This window comes from Hoplias malabaricus, chromosome 1 (genome assembly GCF_029633855.1).
Source record: "Hoplias malabaricus isolate fHopMal1 chromosome 1, fHopMal1.hap1, whole genome shotgun sequence".
NCBI lineage: Eukaryota > Metazoa > Chordata > Actinopteri > Characiformes > Erythrinidae > Hoplias > Hoplias malabaricus.
The window spans coordinates 27,037,662-27,060,936 of record NC_089800.1 but is presented as its reverse complement, the minus strand read 5'-3'; the positions used below and the strand labels follow the sequence as shown (position 1 = coordinate 27,060,936).

Genomic DNA, 23,275 nt, shown 5'->3' with positions numbered 1-23,275 from the left:
TTTCAAGTTTAGACCTCACCTTCATTGTACAGATGTAGTACGAGGAAGCTGCGGAGAGAACTCTGAGATATTCGGCTGGAGCTTTGACCATACCTCCTTTGATGAACAGGGATAGGACAGTAAGGACAGAGGAAGTAGAGGAGGTGAGGTAGTGGAAGGGTGTGAAAATTTCATCACAGGCAGTGGAAGGCAGAAAGGAGGTTAGATCAAATGCTTGAGGAGTATACTCTAGGCAGGGTACTCTTCCTCCTCCTCCTCCTCCTCCTCCCAAACTTCATGCTGTAATGAAACCCTTGGTTCAGATCAGACAGGGTTTAAGTCACGAAGCGAACCATTTTATAGATCACCAAAAAATGAAAAAACGATACAACAATACCCCAGTATGTTTCGTTTTCAGTTTAAATGTATTGTAATGAACATCGAAGAAGAAGTCAGAATGGGCATAATCCCACTCAGAGAATTAGGGAAACCTCACTCACCATCACATCAAATACCCATGCATGTAGTGACAAGCTCAGCTAACATGGTGCTTTAAGTGCACTCCTATCCCACAGCATTATTGTAAACATCTATCCAAATACCCCATTAACAGTGCCAAACAAACCCAAAGTGTGAACGGGGTGGAGCCATGCAAATAGAGCGGCTTCCCTGAGTCCATATTGACCCCCAAGCCCCACAAAGTCCACGCTTGATGCTGCCATTTTTTGTGTTCCTGCTTCCTTTGTAGTTTTTACTTTTATTTCGATGTGGTCCATTCCATATTAAACATTAACAGTCGAGTCCATAACACTGAGGTTGATGAGGTTTCCCCCTCAGCCTGTGTCTATATGAGCCTCCATGCCCCACACAGATAGAACTCTGCTCTTTGCTGACTCTAGAGTGAGGTCGCTGCAGATGTGCAGTTGAGTGTGTGGCAAAATGTTGGTCTGGAGGGCAGAGAGTTTATTTTCCTCTCCCACAGCGTCTCTGATTAAAGCCTGGTGTTATTAGAGAATGTGTTGTAGCCCGGTGCTGTTCAGGTTTGTGCGCATAAGTAACCAGTACTTCTCTGTTGTCATCTGTTTGTGGACTGTAGCGTGCCTAGGGCTAGAGGGATGTTAGCTGTGTATATGTGTGCTTGCCAGCCAGAAGAAGACTAGGGACTAGAATTTATCATAGGCACTTGTTTGTCAATGTTTTGGAGCAGAGCAGTGTGGAGTATGAGAGTTTGGGAGTTGTACGATGTGGTGGTACATTCTGTAAGTGTTCAGTGTGCTGCTCCATTGATGGGTTACAGATGCTGCTGGTAGAGTGAGCCAAGCTTTTGTTCTGATGGAAGTCTTCATAGTGGACACATAGTGGCCTGTGGTGCCAGCTCTGCAAAATCTGGACATGTGCTAAATATCACTAATTACCTTTCCTCCGTTTCAGCGTGGACGTCGTCTCCCTAGTCGGCTGTTCAGAAAGGGCGTTGTGGTTGTGGTGCGATGTTGTGCAAACTACGCGTTCCAGCTGCCACAGCAAACTGTTCTCTCTCTCTATTGAAGCTCCTTCATTGGCTTTGAGAGGAGACCATGAATAATGCTCAGCGGCTAATGGAATATTTAAACAACAGCGGATGCGGGATGGTTTTGTTGTGATTTTTTTATGGCTCTCCGTTTGAATGTTTCACTGTACTGTCATGTTTATGTGCCTGGATGATTTTTTCCGCTCTCAATAGCGCAGCCAAGGGAAAGGGACCGTTTAGTGGGCGTTCTTGAAGTTGTTTGTTTTCTCATAAAGATGTGCTTTGAAGGCAGAGTTACAAATTCGATGCAACCACCAGCAAATCCAGAGAATATGAATCTGGCAAACAAAAGTGACATCTCCAAAACTGAGACAAGAGATTGAACTGGAGTCATGGCTATGGGTCAGGAACGCTTATAAAAGCAGGTGCTTTTTTGGACTGTGTATGTACTTTTCTCTGTTTGAATCTATGTAATCAAAGCTTATAAAGAGAGCCTTTCACTGAACGCTGCCTTGTTGAGGCCATAGTCAATCATCAGGAGGCTGTGGGTAATCTTCACCGCACTCACCTTTCACCGTGGCCTGCGTCTGTCCTCTTCCAGTAAAAAAGGAACAGACCTTCGGAGTGGACTGTTTCAGCGCTGCCCTGTCATGATCCACACATTGACTGCAATTGTCTGCCCCACTTTGCCCTGATTACTGTTTTTGCTGAGCTCCAAACCAAATTGCAATGGAAATATACTTTCCATAAACAATGCCCTGGCCTCTCATAAACCAGCTGAAAGCATTTACAACATTGCACATTTAGGTAAAGAGGAAAAAATGAGGGAAGATGTTAGAAAAGAGCCTATTTCTCTGCTTTGTCCTCATATCTTGAGGCAAGGAATATAAAAGAAAGGTGGTATGGAGGCATTGTTTTTGCTTACAGTGGACTTTCCGAATGAAGACTGAAAGCAATTCAATGCCGCTCACTACAAACGTAGCTTAATCTCCTGGATAATGCAATAATTCAGCCAGTCAATCCCTCAGAAACTACTCTGAGTACTTACCAGTTGAGGTGCTGTGGTAGACTAGCATTTACTCTGTACCATGTCCTGCCTCATATCCATGCTATTATGATAGACCGCTGCTTATAGTTCTCCTTCAAAAAAAAAAAAAAAAACAACCTTGGCCCTATCATCAGGAAATTGATGGCTCGATCCCCATTAATGCCTCAGTTGACCTCACCCTCTGTGTGGGTAGGAAGACCCTCTCTCTGTCGTATCTCTCCTTTCATGGTACCAGCTAGCACAGGCAACTCGGCTGATGTGACAAATCAATCTGGGAAATTTGTGTTTTCCTCTGGTGCATTAAAATGTTCAGTGGCATTGCATTTACATTAGTTGCAGGTCAGAAAGGAATAGTGGGCTGGCCTCACGTGGGCTGGCACTGTGTGTGATCAGGGGAGACTTAATTATAGGTGGAATTGGTTATGACTGAAAGTTAGGAAGAAATTTAAGCAACATTTTTTAAAATCATTGGCCTGCACACTGACAAAATTGGCATTAATCTTTTAAAACAGAGGTTCCCAGTCATGCTCAAAATCCTGAACTCTTAAAGGTGATATTATAGATGGTTATCAAAAAACACTTTTTATAAAATTCAGATGTTTCCTCACCATTTGATTATCTCCTGATTGTTTGTGTTCTAGACACATGTTGAATGTGTTTACGAAGCCCCAGTGTCTGTAAATTATAAAACAAACACACACACACAAAAAAACAAAGTGTCTCATTCCAGTATGCTAGGCTTTCTCTCTCTGTCTCTCTCTCTCTCTCTCTGCTCATGGGAGAGAAAAGGCATTTGTCATTTATTAGACAATGGAGAGAACTTCAAACATTCAATAACATAAACTGAGATGAGGATGTTGCTCTATTCCAGCTCCATAAGTGGGTAATATTGACTTATTACTTAAGGTGGAAATGTTTCCAAATTCGGGAGATGGCTAACTGCATTATTGCAAGTGTTACAAAACAAACCATCTGGAGTTACAAATGAGTTTCTGTGGTAATTCAAACAATGAATAAAAACTAAAAAGTTCAACTTCAGCCATGTTCAAACAACCGTCGTTTTTCTTCTCAAACATACCATTCTCAGCCTTGTAAATGTTGTGATACGATTTAGTGGGCCACCATACTTCTTTGAATGACCTTGGAACTGTGTTCACTTGTGGAAGAGTAGAAAAACATGTCTTTATGTTCTGTTGGGTACCTGTCTTTGGCTCCTAACCTCCATACATCTTTACTCTTTTGTGTTAGTGAGACACTTCTGCCCACTGTTGATTCGGAAAAACCTTGCTTGCACCAAGGAATCCATCAAACGTGGGCAGGATGGATAGCAGGAAGTGGGTGTACTGTGTTGACCTCATGTGCTCAGTGTTTATACATGCCATGCTTTGTGGGTCGAGGCTTTCTGCACAACCTCGAGTAGCAACCTCGAGTAGCACAACAGTGCCATGAGCCACATCAATCCAGGCGGTCCCCCACAGTGGGTATGGTTCCTATTAGATCCCCTCCACCGTCCCACTGTAGAACTGCCAGAACAGGCAGTCCTGCCTCAGCTAAGCCCGTGAAGCCTGTGAAGTTCATTCGCAGAAACATAAATACCAGCAGGGCAGCACCGTGTTCAACATGGCAGGGTTGGGAATAGAAGAATCCCACCACATGGGATAGCTATCACCACAAACAGACATTAACCCCTCCATAGATGGACAGATAGACAGATTGTATGGCCAAGCATGCAGATACGTCCCTAATCGTCCCCATCCATGGTTTCTTCTGAAATCAAGGGTATTAATTACACCAATTTGCTGCAGTAACATGTTCTACGCCTCTTTTAAAATGGTCAGGATTTGATTGCATACAGCCACAGATTGTTTATGGACATTGTGCCATTGTGTGATAGCAACAGTGGCAGCTTAAAGAAGCTGAATTTAATACTAAAATATGTCTAAAAACCAAAGATCATTTCCTTAGAAACTGATATTTTATTCCTCTGACTGGCCACGTTATTAGAAACACCCACCATGCACTTGTGCTCACTGGCCACATTATTGGAAACACCGACCTTGTATTTGTACTCACTGGCCACTTTAGTAGAAATGCCCACCTTGTGCTTGTGCTTACAGACCACTTTATTAGAAACACCCAACTTGTACTTGTACTCACTGGTCAGTTAATTAGGCCACATTGTCTACTTATGTATGTCTACTTATGTGCCACTTAATTAAAAACACCTAATTTACTGACCATTTCGTTAGAATCATCTACCTGTGAAGTTGTCTTTACTGTGCGTATAACTACATCCTTCAGTATATACACTAGATGTTCTTAATCCAACATTCTGCAGCTGAAATGGAGCCATGCGTGGGCAGTGGGCAGCTGCGGGGTCAGCTGTGTGCTTAGTGTGGGCCACTCTGGGCCCGGTCAGAGCTTGACCGCCCAGAGACTGACCGGCTAAAGATTTTAGCCTGCTGTCAGAGCCGGTGTCTCATTGGGTAGCTGCTTGAGATGGCTTTGGATACTCACTTAGCTATTTGGAGGGTTTATTACAGAAAGCCAGAGTCTTTCAGGGACAATCTAGACGAGTGATCATGCAGCCCCACAGGCAAAAATATTAAAGCCATCATTCACAAGAACATAATCATATAAGATAATCACATTTCAGGGGATTGCTTATTTTAAGAATATTTAGGATGTGTTATAAAAAGGGATGAAATATATTTTGGCTTGTTTTATTAAAGTGGTTATAGAGAACATAAAAAATGTATTCAGCACATGCTATACAGATTTTAAAGGGTACTTGAAATATTCTAGAGTGATATTTGATTGCTTTGTAGGCTGTTGTTCATCTGTCCATGGTATTGCAATATGCCCTCAGGACATTTACACTAGATTCAAAAGTTTGGAGACACTTTAGCTAACATTCAGTTACACACATTCAATTAGCAGTTCTAGACTCTGAGCCCAGAGTTTTGATCACTCTGGAGCAATTTAAGGTCCATACGGTCACATTTTCAATGCCAAGCATCACTGGGCTGTTCAGTGATGTAAGTATTTTTGTGTTACAACATCAGTACCATTAGCTGTGCATGTGTTTGATCACTGCCTCTAATCACTATTTAGTGTGTTTGTGTGTGTGTGGGGGGGGGGGCATGTTTTTATATGTTTGTGAGGACCAGATGTCCTTGTAAAAACAGGATTATCTCACATTTTGTTTTTTGGTTCTCACAACTTGTAATGCTGAAAAAAAGGTTAAAGTTTGTGTAGCTGTGTTAGCTACAGCTATCATTATTTTAGTGAATTGTCCTCACAGGTATAACAAAATTTGTGTGTGTGTGAGTGTGTGTTCACTGGTTACATGTGGAGGTCAAATTTCCATGCATGGCTTTATGTAATAATGTGACAAAATTTTCATATTTTTTCACCATCAGGTTTGCAGTGGGTTGGGAGCCTATCTGAAATCACTGGGACTAACATAGGAACACACCCTGGACTGAGTGCCAGTCCATCATAGCACATCACACACTCAACCAGTCACTTATGAATTGATATCCTACACTGATAATTGTTGTAAAAACCTGGCTGTGGAGCTGCACTGGTTCAACACACTGGTTAAAAGAAACCCCATTAATGGTGGCTCAATGCAATTAAATCCTTACTGCATTATTCCAGTATCTAGAAGATTAGAAAGTGTTCATACACCAGAACAGGGGACAAAAGCCCTATTAATCCCATTGCTTTCAGGAGAAACATCAAGGGAGGGGGTGCATATGCATTGTGTGAGTCCACGTGTAATTGACTCTGACATGTAGTTTGAAATAAAAAAGAGGGGTGGTTTGCAGAAGCGGTGCTATTAAACCAAACATTTTCAAATGTAGTCTGAGTCACGTATAAAGCGCTGTTCATGGAAATGAAGCCACTGATCTGAAACCTTCCTCTGAAAACCTGTCCCATCAGCCCATGCAGCACTGGGGAGATAAGCGTGGAGATTAATAATTTAAAGCACATGTCAGACTCCGTAAGCCATATAATCGCAAACAATTTTACGAGCCAAGGAAATATTACACCCAGCTAGATGACAAGCCACCCCCCACTACCTCATTCCCCTTCTCTCTTTTTGATTGTTTCGATTTTTTTTTCCCTTTACGGACTCGTAATAGCAGTGTCCACATCTGTTCAGCGGTTTGTTATTCAAAGTGAGCGCCCTGCGAGGCCACGAAAGGAACCTAGTAATTTCCCCAAGAGCTCTATTTCTCTTTTTATTCCAGCAGCTAAACCGCTGAGCAGGGGACTCGTGTAAGTATGAGCCTGAGATGCCTTTTCCCTCTTACTTTTACATCTGAGGAGTGAAAAGAGATTTAGAAGGAGAGACAATGGTGGTCATTCTGTGTGCTGGCCTCTCTCACGCCTTATGAGAGGGTCAGCTCTTGGGCTTACATTAGCACTGCAGCTTTGGCCTTGTGTCTGTTCCTTGCCAACGTGCTGGAAACAGTCTTTCTTTGTGGAGTGTTTTGCGAGACATTCATCAGTAGTGGCAGATGACTTGAGTTTTGACAAGGCCTGACTTGACTTGGGCTCAAGTAAACCCTACGAGCGTCTCGCATGAGTGAGTGGTCTTGGCCCAGTCACTTCCAGTAACTTTTCCTCTTTAAAGTGATAGCTCCAAATCTCAAATAGGTGCAATTTCCCTCTTCCCCTTAATGAGCCATCTAGAAGCCAATTTCCAACAAAGGTTAATGTACCCACCAATCAATGAAAACTTATGCACAATTAGCCTCATGCACAGTGTAGCTCGTCGTCATTACTCTTTCCTCAAGTCTTGGCAAGTTATAAACTTTTTCAGTCTGATTTCAGAATGGCTATATTTGCATTTGTATTAATTGTTGTCTATGAATTTTGCAACTTCGGATTGTTGTTGGTTTTATATATGTAAAGAATGAAATTCACTGTGTTACAGTCATACCACAGATCTGCTTGCTCTACCTGGAAAATCACAGACTCAAAGCATACAAACTGCTTGTGTGGGGAAACTCCAAGCCCTAGGAACATGACAGTCTTGGCCTTGACACTAGATGCCCCATGCCCCATGCCTACTTATACCTAGAAGCAGTAATCACTGGTTATTTGACCACAATATCACTTTAAAAAAGGATTCTTTGCACTGTATTGAATTCCAGAGCCCTTTAGAAGAATTCCAAAGAATTCCAGAGAACTTTAGAATTTTATATTTTTGAAATCATTCCTGTGAAGGTTTATTTAAACTGGCTTAGCTCCTATCTGTGAAAAAATGTTCCTAGCTATTTCAAGGCCGTGATTTCTTTTTATTATTATTAATTAATTAATATTTATTTATTATATATTTTTTTAACCAACACATATCACAAATGTTTGCACTTTCTCATTTCTGTATATGCATATGTCGCAAATGCATATTAAATAAATAAACATATATATAAAAATATACATTAATTAGAACAATACAAGGGCGGCACGGTGGCGCAGCAGGTAGTGTCGCAGTCACACAGCTCCAGGGGCCTGGAGGTTGTGGGTTCGATTCCCGCTCCGGATGCTCCGGTTTCCTCCCACAGTCCAAAAACACATGTTGCAGGTGGATTGGTGATTCGAAAGTGTCCGTGAGTGAATGTATATATATATATATATATATATATATATATATATATATATATATATATATATATATATAAACTAGCTTTCCTAGTTAAAACTGTGATGATGACCTGCTTCAGTGGTTTGTCGCAGGATCTGGATTTGTTTTAGTGCAAGCACATCAATGATACCCCAGTGTCAGTCTTAAAACACTGAGCATTCAACTAGAAGGGAAGTCTTATGCATATTTTATGCAGTGACAGAACACTGTATGCTGAAACCAATAAAATAATTTTACTTGGTGGGTGTTTGTTGCCAAATTTAAACAAATTACATTATTATTATTTTATTTTATTTTTTTACAGAGTGTGGTACAGTGCTCCTAACTTCAAAGTGAAAAGGCTTGCAGATCTGTTCTTCATCAAATGAAGTGCATATTTTTTTAAACTTCAGCTTGGACAGCTTGACACACTTGGAGGAGATCATTAACTGCCAATTCCGTTCCATCAGCAAACAGAGGCCTATATTGACTTTTTAATGAGGGATAGGGAGGTCTACCCTACCCTACTCAAGCAGATAGAACAAACACTGTGAGGTCTTCTTGGGTTTGCAGGTGTTTATGGCATGACTTACTCCTGGCCACAAGGTCCTGGGTATGAGGATTTAGATTTAGGCAATGTTTATATTCACTGGGTTTAGTTACTTTGAATCTCAACATGGATTTTCATGCTTTACTCTTCCCCTACCTCCTGCCTCTTCTCTGTCCTTTTTCCTTCTTCTTTCCAAAAATGGCCAATGGACCTTAATCACCCACAGCTGTCTGTTGAAAGACAAAGCCCTCTCAATGACAGCGAGAGCAGTGAGGGAAACCTTATACCTGTGCGTTTGTCTCCTGGTTCTTATGTCTGATTGAGCTGAATTAGCATTCCCGTCCTCTCCTGCCAAGTGACTGTACCTTACTCAGCAGTGCCCAGACCCTGCTGCCAGAATCTAAATTAATTTGAATGTGAGAGATGGAAAAAAAAAACATAGTGTAAGTGTGTGAATGCCTTGTTATTTCAGGGTCCGACACCTCTGATTTCTTGTCACCTACAAATTGCCTTTGGTTTGTCTCCTAATATAATATTTTTTTCCAAATAGACTTGCTTATTGGATCAGTCGTAAAGGCAGTTGTATATTCTGCCTGCTTGTTGATGGCAGAAGATGCTAATTGGAACTGTGCCAGTCCTTAAATATAAATCCTATTGACAGTTTATCTGAATTTTAATTGGGATTAGCAACATGTGGATGCACAACATGTATGTATATATAATTATAGAGGCCCAAGACATTGGACTGTGGAGCAGTGTTCTTTGGAGCACCATTCTAAACCATTGGAATTTTTAGAGCATCATTTACAGATATCTTTGACAATTCTAGGGAAGTGCTGTTCTCATTCGTTGCCTTTAATAATGATGTCTATAATTTTGGGGAAAAGCAAATCTCTCTGGGTCGTTTACATGTAGGATCTCAGTGTTTTTTAAGGTGGAATGGTACGTTTGGGAAGGAAAAACTGTTGTTTGTACGAGGCTGAAGTTTAACTGAGGTTTAAAAGACAGATGCCTTTTCTTTCCCATGAGCAGAGAGAGAGGGAAAGCATAGCATACTGGACCGTTTTTTGCTCATTTACAGACACTGGGGCTTCGTAAACATATTAGACAAGGTTTTTGTTGCCTATAAATACCTCCCAATGGCTACTCTTTATCAGAAGAAATGTTAGATGACCAAATGTCCACCAACTTTGGGACATATGAATAAATTGATAATACTCAAGCCTGTATGGTAAATAAACATTCTGTTTGAGGACTCATTATGAAATAACAACGATTATTAAAAAAGCATTAAAAATGAGTACATCAGAAATATCCCTTAGTACAGGCTTTATTCTAGTTCCTCTGTAAAAGCCTAATTAGCTGTTGGAATCCATTCTTCCAAACCTCCACACCCCCACTCCAGTGTTTGGTCATGGGTCCAGAAGAACAGTTGGACCTCATTTGTGCGTTCAACTGGTCAGTATGTGATGATGATAGCATCTTGGCTGGCGACTCGCATCAATACAGCTTTGGGATGGAACCCAGTCCTGGGCTGAATAAAGACGCTTAGTGGTTTTGACATGTATATGATGTTTTACAGGGATGCCATAATAAAGCAGATTCCTTTTAATGGACATCTGGAAGGAGCGGAGCACTTCACAAATCTGGAGGAGTGCTGCGCTGATGTCATGCCACTCCATTACTCGGAAGAAGTATCGTCTGCTAATGTGAACGCTCCGCGATGTGTCCATTGAGCCTTGTTCCATGGTCACAGGGAGCAGAGAACATGAAAGATGATGAACTCTGGAGATACCGTCAACCCTGGGACATGAAAGAACTGGCGATTGATGGATGTAGCACAGGCAGCAGGTTTCAGACATGCCTGTGTTATGTTAGTTTGATCTGTAGCCCAAAGTCCATGCTTTTGCTGGGTTTCATTACAACGTGGACTTCTCTGTTGTGCTACAATGCAGTGCTTCGTCTTGTGGGGATTCCTTTAGCAAATACACCAGGGAAGAGACGTTTTGTTTACTTCTATCCTTCCCGCTGAGCTGGACTGACCTTGGATATGTGGCACAGGCTTATATGAAGGTCTCATTTATATATTTGAAATCATTATTCAGAGATGTAGATATACTTAGAGCAGGCTGCATCCATTTCCTGTTTTTCTTATATTGTGATTTTTCCCTTATTTCTACTAACAAAATCATTCATTTTGACATGATCGTTTTCAGACTCTTATTTTATCCTGCCTTTGGTTTCTGTGGCTTTCGATTGGCTAACTCATTCCAAAGCAGGCCAAGTTGAAACACTCTTTATAACTTTACAATGAATAAACAGAGCCAAACTCTTGCTTTTTGGAACATAAAAAGCTATTTTTGCAACCTCTTTATTATATATGATGGGCGTCACCAAATGGCACACCTCTGTTCAGACCTGGATATAGTAATTTTTTATCCAGATTTGTGATCAATTTGTAAAAGAAAAAAAAAGAGAATTTGTAAATGTTCATGGAGCATTCTTTTTTTTTTTTAGAAGTGTGCTGCAATAAAAAATGTGTGCAACCTATCCAAATAATATGGTAACTCTTCACTGAATTAAGGCCAATCACAATGATTGTTTCCCATCTGTGACCAGTTCACTACAGAGAGGGAGAGTGAGGTGAGAGTGAGGACACAGTGACCTGCTCCAAAATAAGAAAAATTGATGCAGAAAGCTGAATTAAATATGAACAAGCGGAGCAGGTAATGATCATTCTACCTGCAGTCGGTTGTAAACAAAGTGGGTTTATGTTGGGTTATTGACCAAACTCAGACCACTGTAGACAGAGCTACCCAACACCTCAGATATTCATTTACAGCCAAGCAGTATTCAAAACAATGGTCAGTTATTTAAGTGAAAATAATTATAGGCTGACACTATTAGACTTTAGGAGGTTTGGACCTTTGCTGGGTTGAAATCTTCGCAACTGGAACACGTTGTATGTGAATCATGACTCCTGATGTAAGTTATGGAAACAAAGGCCTCTCAGTGGATATTTTGAGTGATGCCATAGCAGAGCTATTTTTGCATCTCTGGAGAAATATGGTGGGAATGGGATTGAAAGAAGGAGAGGCAAGATTTGAGTGTGGGGAGTCATGGAACCAGATTTGTTTATGATAATAGGGAGGATGGTTATTATATGTACAAATAAGTTTTATACTTGAGATTTGGTATTACCCTAAACAGAAAATCAAGGAAAAAAGCGTTGCCAAAATGTGCCAATTTGGTCTGTTCTTGGGTTCAATATTAAGTCTAAAACTGAGTTTTGGTTTATTTAGTGATCATGAATGTGATATATTAAAACTTTTTTAAACATAAACATTTTATTTTATTTATTTATGTATTTAATATGTATTTATTCATTTTTTAATAAATGTTAAATAAATATTGTTTCTTAATATTACTCAGTAGTTACCAAAACAAACAAAAAAAAATATTGGCAAAATATTTGAGTTTTGAATTACAATTACACATTACACAATACATTTTTTAAACTTATTTGAACGCCTAATAGTTTCCTCTGGTAAAGTCCAAGGGGTAAAGTTTTATGCTTTTAGTTGGCACTGTTTAATTTTTTTCACAGGTTGTAGAGTGTGTGTGTGTGTGTGTGTGTTCGTTCCACCTGAGGTCTTTTGGCAAGTTCCTAGCTATGTCAGAACAGCTTCAGCTGTATAGTTCTAATGAGTTGCTGGAGGACCTGCTGCTTTCCCTCCAGCCCACGGTCAGGGAAGCTGTGGACAGTGGGAGGTAGCCCGTCACAAACCCCCTCCTCCACAATGCTACACCTCTCTGAAGTGATGCCAGAGAGATAGAGGGAAAGAAAGAGAGAGAAAGTTCAGCCACAGCTGTGATAACTCATCTCTTCTTTCTCTCCCGAAAGACTTCACCCCTCTTTTTTAAGCTTTTCTCCTCTTATTTGCACTCGTTCATCTCTGAATACCCCTGCATTATTTCTTGCTGTCTGTTTTATTCAGTGCCTCTCTCTGACTGTCTGTCTTGCTTTGTATTTATCTCAAGCCATCCATCAGCGACTATCAATCCGTCCAACGTCTTTATTTTTGGAAACACAGTCTCTGATTGATAGTCACAGTAAAATGGCCATATTGGAGGTTTTACTGAGGCCGGTGCATGTATAGCATGCTTGGCCTTGTACTAAAGAATCCCCCCGAGCAAAGAATGTTCTGGGTCTTGCTTTGATCTCCCACCGCTTCACCTGAGAAACAGATTCACGTTCAGCAGCAGCTCTACCAGCCTCAGAGCAGGATTCGTAACATTGGAGTGGTAATGACATGGTGTTGAAGACACTTCAGAGCTCCTTGATAGTTGCTGGTGTAATTTTCCATCACACTAGTGAAGGCATTTATAGAGATTTACATTTAAATTGATTTGATTATGCACACAATTTTGTCCAAATTTGTCCCAGCAAGTAGGCGTGTGGTGCAAAGTACACTACAAGTCCAAAAGTACCTAGACATCTCTTCTAAAAAGATAATTACCCCACACACAATTTGTATGCACACAGCTTGTATAGACTCTATTTCTATACTAAAGCACTGAAAGTTTAGACACAGTTTAGAGCAACCTTAAATCACCATGCCAACGTTTCACTGTGGTAATAGCTGGATGTGACTTATAAGAAGCTTTTAGTATAAAGTTTCAGTTTGTGTGTTGTATAAATTTGGTATCTTAAGGAGAGGACAGCATTTGGCTTCAAGCAGTTTAGACTGAAGTTCTACTGAAGCCAAAATGACTCATTGTTCAAATTTGCCATGCCATCTCTGGCAGGTACTAGAGTGTAACACCTGCAGGATTTAATGTGGAAATTAAGGTTGGATTAGAAAGTTATGTCTGTGGTTGTACAGATTATGTAAAAGGTCAACATTGAACATATGTTACAAGCAAATTAATAATTTATGTGTAACATCCTTAAACAGTTTGTGATCTCACTTATGGTCTTTTGGCTGAATGCAATCAAATCTGCACAGCAGTACAGCAGCATCAACCCCCATTACTTAGTACAGTATCACTGAACTGTTAGGGTCCACTTCAGTGTCTGGCGGTCACAGCAGAGATGTTATGGGTGGCTCAGTGGTCTGCACAGATGCCCTAATGTCATTTCTAAGTTGCCTGGTAGTTTGTTTTGTAATTTGTGTCTAAACACATCAGAGCAATGCACTGAGCTCAGCGGGCCATGTGTAACAGTGTGCAAGCAGAGTATGTTTGAACTGCTTTGTTAGTGTGTGTTCGGTTTGTGGGGCTCTTGGCATCCTGGTTCTGTTTAGCTTGGCTGAGAACCTGCCCTGATTGGGTGGCTTTGTTTTCAGCCTTACTTGATTGGATTGTTTGAGAAGTCAGTATGAAAATGAAAGAGCAGGCTGATGAAACCATGTCACTCTGATGATTAGATTAGCTGGTGTTTCCAGCAATGCCGAGCAGAAATATCAGCCGCAGTTTGTGGTCCTGAAGTACCTGGTTTTGAGTGCTTTGGGCATCGTCTTGCTGTAAACATACTGTAGGTCTCATTCAGTTCATTTAAGGCCTGTTAACCTGTACATACCTTGGGATGCTGGTGACTTATGTCTTCTAACTAGTACATGTGTTAAACATATTATTGTGCTTGACCATAGATATTGGTGGGATGTCATTGATTCCAGTAGTGAGGAAAACTTTGTGTTGTGTGTACTTTTATGTGTATCATAAAGCCATGATGGAACAGAATATGATAAATTTAAGGGTTTTGCTAAAAATATTTTGAGGCTTAAGTCTTGGGAGTGAGTCTAGTGCTGTCCATGCCTGTGCATAAGTGAGTTCTGTGCATGAGTGGGGTCTGAGAAACCCACTGAATTTAGAAGAACTACACTCGAGGTGTTTGTTGGAAGGATTAGGAAAAGCAGAGAAGAGAGGAATGGAGGGCAAACCACGGAATGCCGTAAGTTATCTTTGGCTTCCGCCGGCATGTTCTCCAGTAACACCCAGCTGGCCAAACTCCTGGCCTCTCCTCTCCAGGAGAGCTGCCGTCGTGCTGAGGGAATGACTGTCTGAGAACTGGGTTCCAGCATTCTCTCTGCTTTCTCACTTTCTCACCTCCACTGAGCTGGAAAGAGTGACAGTAAAGTTACAATCACTACAAACTAAATGCCCTTGGCCTTGTTGGTGAGAGAGATGAGGGCTCCATCCCAATTGTGGCTTTTATACTAATTCTAACTAGAGTTTAAAGATGTAGTACAGTAGTGTCAAAGTTGAGTATACTAAGAAATCTACAATGTTTACAATGCATCATACCAGTCGATTGAACACATTTGTCTCACAGTCCAACAGGAAATGAAAATGGAGGAACTTTTCACATCTATTGTGCAACAAACAGTGCCCAACTCCCTACATAGTTCACTTCATAGATTATTAAACTAACACTACTGGAACCAAGACGGTACTCTAAATGCTGGACAGGGATGTGAAGCTTATATCCAAATATAAATGAGGCACTGATTTAGTCCAGAAAGCATTATTTTTGACATACACTATACACTACGCAGTGTGGGGGGAGGTATGAATTTCAGCATTTTGAAAAAATGGCAGACAGTGTTGCAGCTGCTGCTTGGTATTTATGATGTGTTGTCATAGCAACAGATTATAATGTCAGGCTAGTAAGGAGTATGTTGACTAGCCTGCTGAACTCAATATAATATATATATATTTCAAAATGTAAAGTGGGGACTTTTCAGGAGGGGAAAAATCCATCCTTAATATTAATTAAAGTTTATAGGCAACGATTAGGTTCCATAAAATCTGTTTCTTTACACAAGCATTGTTTTCTTATATACCCAAAAACTGCAAAACAATAAAGTGTAGATGTGAGGTTTTGTTCAGACAGCGCTGATATAGTCCTGTTGTGTGTGAAGCTGGGTGCTGGCGTGCTTGTGTGCAGCTGTATGATCAGGAAGGCTGCGTGAGTGAAAAGCAGGTAAAGCACTGAGGATTTAGATGAGATTTTGAGTACAGTTTCAGGGAGGTTTGACCCACTTCCAGTCCACTTAGGTTTGAGACTCTGCTGAACTTGTTTTAACTGGACCTGCCTGATATTATCTGTTGTCTTGTTATTATCTGATGAATTATATTACCAATGGAAATTGATATTTATGTATATATATATATATATATATATATATATATATATATATATATATATATATATATAGAGAGAGAGAGAGAGAGAGAGAGAGAGAGAGAGAGAGAGTTGACTAAGCTCAAGATCAGTTTGTATCCATACAGTACAGTGCTCACACATCCAGTGACAGCTCCTGAGCTTACTCGTACATTTGTGGCAATCAAATCCTTACAGCAATGTTTCACCATCCAATCTAGGTCTTTCCCAAAGGGATAGAAACTGGTACTTCACCATATATGAAACAAACATGCTAATACCCTACATTTGTGATCAAATTTGATGGATGCACTGATGTGGTGGATGGTTGGTACCCATCCTCTAGGTGTTCTCTCAGTGCTGTTCTTTACTCCCACAGTCCAAAAACCCATGTTGAAAAGTGGACTGTCTTTGTGAAACAGCTGTGAGTGTGTGAGTGACTTGGTGAGTGTGTGATGCGCTGTGATGGAATGATGCTTTGTCCAGTGTATGTTTCTGCCTTGAATCTAATGATTCTAGTTAAGGCTTTGGTCAAGCTTTGTCCCTGAACAGGATTAAGAAGTTATAGAAAATGAATGAATGAATGAGATGTATGTACTACTGTGTATATTGCATTGTATATTATCATAGTACAAAACAAGTTTGTGCATGGACACTTATGAACCCTACATGCCCCATCACAATCCAGTGGTGGTTAAAACATCAGTCAGACAACATCGATCATGCCACATTTAACCACAAACTCCAAGTCTGCTCTACAAATGATGTGTTCAGCTTTCAGCCATTTTTCAGAAACCACTGCATTTAAATATAGTCAGTTGGAGTTGTGGAAAGAAACTTCTGCTCATTGACTCTGCGCTTCGGGCTTTAGCGCCTTTAAAGCAGATCACAGATTACTTCTGGCTAATTCAAACTTGCTTTAAATCATCAATATTTGATATGCCTAGAAGTGTAAGGCCAAGTTTCAGACGGACAGAGTCAAAAAAAAAAAAAAACACCCAGTGTGGCTAAAAGTAGACAGAGGCAGGTTTGCAGGGCTCCTCTTACGTGTCTTGTGTTCAGTAGCTGCTGCTGTGGCCAGAGACCAGAAAGAAATATTTGTGTTAGGGTGCTGTGTGGGAGCTCATATTCTCTGGAATTCAGAGACCCATGATCGAGAGCCTTCACAGGAAAGAGCTCCGTCTATCCCATAGTAAAGAGAAATCAAAGAGATCTCCATAATGCTTCTTTACATTGTCTGTGACAACAAGAAGATCAAAAATAATGTTCTTACTGTTGTAAGGACAGGGTAATATTATGGCAATGCATTCTATTTATCCATTATTAAAATAGCAATTTCTGAGTTGTTACTAAATGTTATTTCAGTGATTTTACCTGTCACATTACTACTGCATATTATCATCATGTTTTCATACAATATAGTGCTATTGAAAAGTCTCCATAGAAAAATATTTGCATCTCCCCTTGTGTTTAAATAGAGATCTCAGTAAAATCTCACAGTGTGCTCAGATTTGCCGAGTGCGATACCACAGTCTAGTTTCAAGATGAATTTTCACATATTTGGCTAAAAAGAACATTCTCAACATATAATGGACATTACCACAATGTATATTAAATGTATTTGTGGATGTTCATATGAATTTTGGGTACACAGTGTGAATAATCTGCCTTAATATTATCCCTAACCCGAACAGTATCCGTAACCCCAACCCTGAAATGAAATCTGAACCTAACCCTAAACCTATAGAACAGCTGCATTTTCCTTGTGTAATGCTATCGCTAACCCCCTAGCCTTAATTTAACATAACTATACTGCTAATTCTAATTCTAACCCTAACCCTCAACCTAACCATAGCCCTAAATGTAACTCTGAGTTCCAAAGAGTTATACACAGTAGAATTATGTGCTTATTTAAGATGTTATCGCCAATGACTTAACCACTTCTTAAACTAACACTAAACCTACAGTAATCCTATCCCTAAACCTAATGCTAACACCTAAACCTTAAAGCAAATTCTAAACTTAACCTTAAACCTAAGTGCATGATCCAAATGGGTGTTGTGTTTGTGTATCACTTTCACAAACAGATTACAATGTTTGAGTCTGTATCTCTTCTTTGGGTGTATAACCAAGAGTTCGAGATGATTTAGTGAAACAGCTCCACCAGTAGACAGGAAATTCCTTAGTGAGTATTAGCTATGAATTATATTATATGCAAACATACAGATGTTAGAAATATCTGGATGGCTTCTTTTTAGTAATATATGTACTAATTGTTTTTAGATTTTGTTGGATAATGCTCATGTGAGCTGTCTTGGTTTTGATGCTGAAAATATTTATATGTTTATCTGGATCTAAAGTGTAAGCTCTTTCTCCTGATGATTTTAAGGAGAGACACAAGGAGATCTCCTGAGCCATCATCCAGCTTTTGAGCATTTTTCTCTGGATTGGAGCAGATATCTTATGCCAAACTGCCACTCCACTTCTCCACACCCTGTTAGCTCCAATTTGAACCATCCAGGTGACACATCTCCAACTTCTGTCACACTGGCCTTGAAAGAGCAGCATGAGGTAGAATTCGGTTTAATCATATGGCACCCCCTGATAACTCTAAAATTTCTGGGATCCTTTCAAAGTCTTGCTTTTTAAAACACAGGGGAGCACTTCTCCATGTTCAAAGTTTATTGACAGCTGACCTGAATGCATGATTTGTCTGTAATCATGCGGTCTGTGATCATAAGGTATTAGGTCTGAGAATATTTTTCAAGGTGTTCACAGTTTTCTAACTCAGTTTGAGTTTCTTCTTAACGTGATTTTGTCACTTGCCTTGAGCTTTTTATTTTTTCAGGTTTAACAAAGTTAACAAGTTAATAAAAATAAATAAAACAAATCTTGTTCTGATCTGAATGGAGGATGTGCAGTTTATTTAACTTATTGTCACTTAGAAAATCAACTTTAATTTTACATAGGATCAGCACTGTGCAGTCAAATCTTCATTTATTGTTTTCCAGTGTACGGGCAGTGTTCTAAGAGTTGACCCTATCCCTAGGAGATCACCATAGGTATGCGCGTTTTATGTATATGGTGCTCTGAGATGGACTGGTGACCCATCCAGGGTGTGTTCCCACCTTGCACCCAGTGCTCCCGCGTAGACTCCGGACACAACACAACCCTGAAGAGAAATAAGCAGCTACAGAAAATGAATGAATGAATGAATGAATGAATGTATGAACGAACATATGAATACAATTTATTCAGAAAGAAAATAAAAGCATGCAGAGAGTCATTTATATGACTTTCTAATCACATCTTACACAGTCTCTTCAGTGTTTACTTTGTCTCCCATTTTTGTCTTTCCAGTTTCTATTCCGTTCCAGAGACTTATCTTTATTTGTGCAAAGAAATCTGCAGGGATATTTTCCACATTTCCACAGCTCCAGATTCTGTCTTAGAAGCTGTTTGAATTATCTGCCTCTCAAGACCTAAGTAATACCAAACATTCAGTGATATCACGCTCTGGACTCTGGGGTGGCCAGTCCATCATTCTGACAAGCAGCAGCAGCTTCTTTGTTTGATTTGCAGGTATTCTTTCTTGTCTGTTTTCTTTATTTCATTTTGGCTGTGTGATGGCTTCACATCCTTTCAGACCCTTAGCGCTTCTCCTTCTGGAGGGATGGACAGAAGCCCCTGTGGATTTTTCAGATTGGAATCAAGAATGAAGATGACTGTTTTAAGTGTTGATCTACCAGGTTTTTAAATATCTAAATATATGTTTAAAACCTTCTCTAATGTTATTCCATTCATGAATATCGAGTATCAAATAACTGATCTTCTAAGAAATATCTTCTGCAAAGTGATTAACATGCACTTAATGGCAGTTTTGTCTGAAAAAGGAAAAAATGAGGGCTGTGCTTTGTGCTCTGACTTTTGCAGAGTCCTGTGTAGTTTAATGTTAATGGAAGTTGGTCAGAGAAACTCTTTGCACATATTGTTCTCGGGTGAATAAAACCCTCATTTCTCCTCATATCCTCGTATTTTGGGTAATTGTGATCCAAGCTGATCCAAGAATAATTGAATTAAGGGAGATATATGGAATATTAACCAAGCTGCAAAGATTCACAGATTTCTGCAGAACACAAAACACCCAGAGATAACAGAGTGTCTGTTCGAGGTCTGACATCCATTTCTTCCTTCCTTTCTTTTCTGTATTTCTCAGTCTCTCGCTCTTCCTGGCCTGGATTTTGGCTCTGTGAAAGTCATTATATCTCTCCATCTCGGAGCAGGCTGCCAGGACTCTTTCTCCATTTGGCTCAAACTGACCAATAAATAACTCTGAGAGTCAGGAGCTGTCTCCAGGTGCTCGGCTGTGTGTACACCTCTGAGGAAAGGAGGGCTAGTGTGTGTTGTCCAACACCTGCGCTCTGTTTGTGTGTATGTAGCGGAGTGAAGAGAGATAAACGCACAGGGTAATTACTTAATGAGGCAATACATGCAGTATTTAATAGAGGCCAGAGCTGTGTGGTCCAGATTCCACAGTCTGCTCATCTTGTGTTTATCCATCTCTCCATGCATTCATCCATCCAACCATACATGCATACATTCATTTATTAAAGTGTGTAGCCACATGGGTGTCTTACTATTCTTCTGCAATCACTGTCTTTGTTGCAGTATCAGTTTCTACTGCTGGAACATTGCTGTGAAAATTGGATTGCAGCCTTGAGAGCATGAACTTGAAAAATCAGTTTACACTATTAGGTATTGGCCAAAGCTTGGCTTTAGGCATTGACTTGATGCACGAGCAGCAGCTCCAGTGTCCCATTCTATTGGTCATTGATTTTTAGAGCGTAGCCGTGTCAATGGGTGGACGAATGGGTCATCAGTCAGTCAGTAAGTAAATTGATGATTCAACAAATGGATCCATCCATCCATATTTGCATTCACCCACTCATCTTTCCAGACAGAAAGATCAGAAAGCGGAATCTTCCACCCCCTCTCTCTCAATTTCACTGAGTTAATTTTGCTACTCCAACTCACGCTGATGTTCTGTTATGAAAATTGCATTTGAGGCATTCAGATTTTCTTCCTCTGCGATGCTGATAACACCAAGATTGCAGGTTCAATTCCCCTATAGGCCTCAAACAATTTCCGCTCTGTGTATTGTGTTTTGTCTTATCTACTTAGCTTGTGTATTTATCCTGAATGTTTATTGTCTGGTGTATTTATTGTATATTCTGCACGCTCTCCACATTGTTGTGTATCTGCCCTGTATGTAGATCCTGTTCAATGTGTTACAATTGTGTTGCATCATGGGCCTGAGGAATAATTTTCAGCTCCAGCAAATAGAAGCTATATTGAAGAATGACAAAGACCACTTGACCTAACTTGACTTGAGAACATTGGTATTTTCATGGATAAGTTTACGGAGGCCCTGCTTGTTGTCTTGTCTCTGCCCCCTCCAGGTAAAAGCAAGGGATTTGGATGGTGGCTCCTTTGGCTCGGTGTCCTACTCCATAGGCTCCGGTCCCGGCAGTGTGACCCCTGCTCATTTCACCATCAACAAAGACAGCGGCCAGATCTGCACCAGCTCCAGCTTGGACCGAGACCAGGGCCCGGCCAGTTATGACTTCACTGTCACTGCAGTGGACGGGGTGAGTTGTGGACATTTTGGCCAGCTGCCTGTGACTATTTGGCCATGGTTGAAGGACATTTGTAGGTTACACATGAATAAAGTGGAATTAACATTTAATGAGGGTTTTAGTGTTGGATACATTAGCACTCTAAGTAGTTTACAGGGGTTGGCAATATGATTATATTTATCATAATTGTGATTAATAATGGCATGCTGTGTATATCATCAGAGCTGCATATTGCATAAAATGTAGACCATAATCAGACCTATTCCAGGCTTTATTCAAAATACCACGAGGATCAAACAACACAGGAGCATTCTCCACCTGTCTAAACAGCCTTGTCTGAAACGGCATCAGTGTCAGTGTCTATAAATGAGAATAAGCCTGAATGAGCTGAGCACACAGCAGTTAGAATAGAAGAGCAGTTTATTTATTAATTTATCCCAATATAAAATGTTTCAATAATAATTATATGATTTTTAAACACATTTTCAATATTTCAATATACATTATTTGCAGCATCTGTCACTGAGTGACATTTATTACAGGGCACTGTCATCATTTTAGTACACTCATTTTAATATTTAGTATAAAAATATTAATATTTACCAGTAAATGTGCCTGTAAATGTGATGTCATGCTTCTTGTTTGTTCTTGGAAGGTTTTCAGTGGATTTTATATTATTTATATTGATATCGGAATTATATCGTATCGACCAAAATTTAGAAATATATTGCAATATAAATGTTGGCCATATTGTCCAGCCCTGCTTGGCTCTTTACATAAGAAGGAGAGCAAAATCCAAACAGCTCAGATCATCCCATGTTCATGGATTTGTGCAGTCCACAATAAAACTGACTGGGTGTTTTGGGTGATCTTTCAAAATTTGGGGATGGAAGCCTCCTGATCCCCAAATTAAAGAAAAAAAAAATTGACAATATGTCCTCTTTAAAGATATACATTTTCACTGCATCAAACACAAATGTATATTAGCTCTGTGACTACTTTTCTGAATTTTGTAGTAGAGAATAGCACCATAGCCCCATTGTATCCATTAAATACTCTCAATCCAGTCTGCTGATCAAGAATGACTGTGATTGGTGGCTCTCTTTGCATGCAGAGATTTTGTGCCATTCTATAGCAACAAATGCTGTGTATCTAAGAACTCTAGATTTGGAATAAATGATGTTGTCAGACAGACTTCTCTTGTGATTAGTCATAGAAAATGAAAACCTTGTGAGTTTTCCTTTTGTATCTGGTGACAAAAAGGTTGTAGCATTACATGTTTTATTTGGCTATCCTTATTTGACATTTCTTGTATATGCACATCACAGTTATGCTGCTGTAAATATACAGTATGTTGTGCAGAGTTTGTGTTTTTAATTATATTTTTAATTCCATTACACATTTTTAAAGAGTGTTTTAAATGGATAGCAATGTTTTTCTCATATTTTACATGCCAGTAATGTACATAGATTTTATTGCAAATTATTTTACACAATTTCTATTGGCCCATAGATTGTGGATTTCTCTCTCAATGTAAAGAACAACCAATGTTTTCAAATCATTTTTGCACTTGTATCTGATAAGTGGGTGGGTTGCTAACAAACTAAAGTATGTACAAGCTCAGTTTAGAAAAAGAGAGAGTAATTTAAAGCCTAACCAGCAGATGCTGATTCCTGTTGAGACATCAGGGATTCTCCTGCTGGATGCTACAGATGTTACAGAAATGCAGTCAGTTAAGCAGTTTTTACATCC

General features: G+C 39.9%; 1 protein-coding gene across 1 annotated transcript in view; it reads left to right on the top strand.

Annotated features, from left to right (window-relative positions):
* The window catches only part of dchs1a (dachsous cadherin-related 1a), a 152,185-nt gene that overhangs the window by 91,123 nt on the left and 37,787 nt on the right, over positions 1 to 23,275 (top strand). Inside the window, exon 3 of the mRNA XM_066677655.1 lies at positions 21,347 to 21,535. Within this exon, the coding sequence (XP_066533752.1) occupies positions 21,347 to 21,535 (189 nt within the window). The remainder of the gene's footprint in view (positions 1 to 21,346; positions 21,536 to 23,275) is intronic.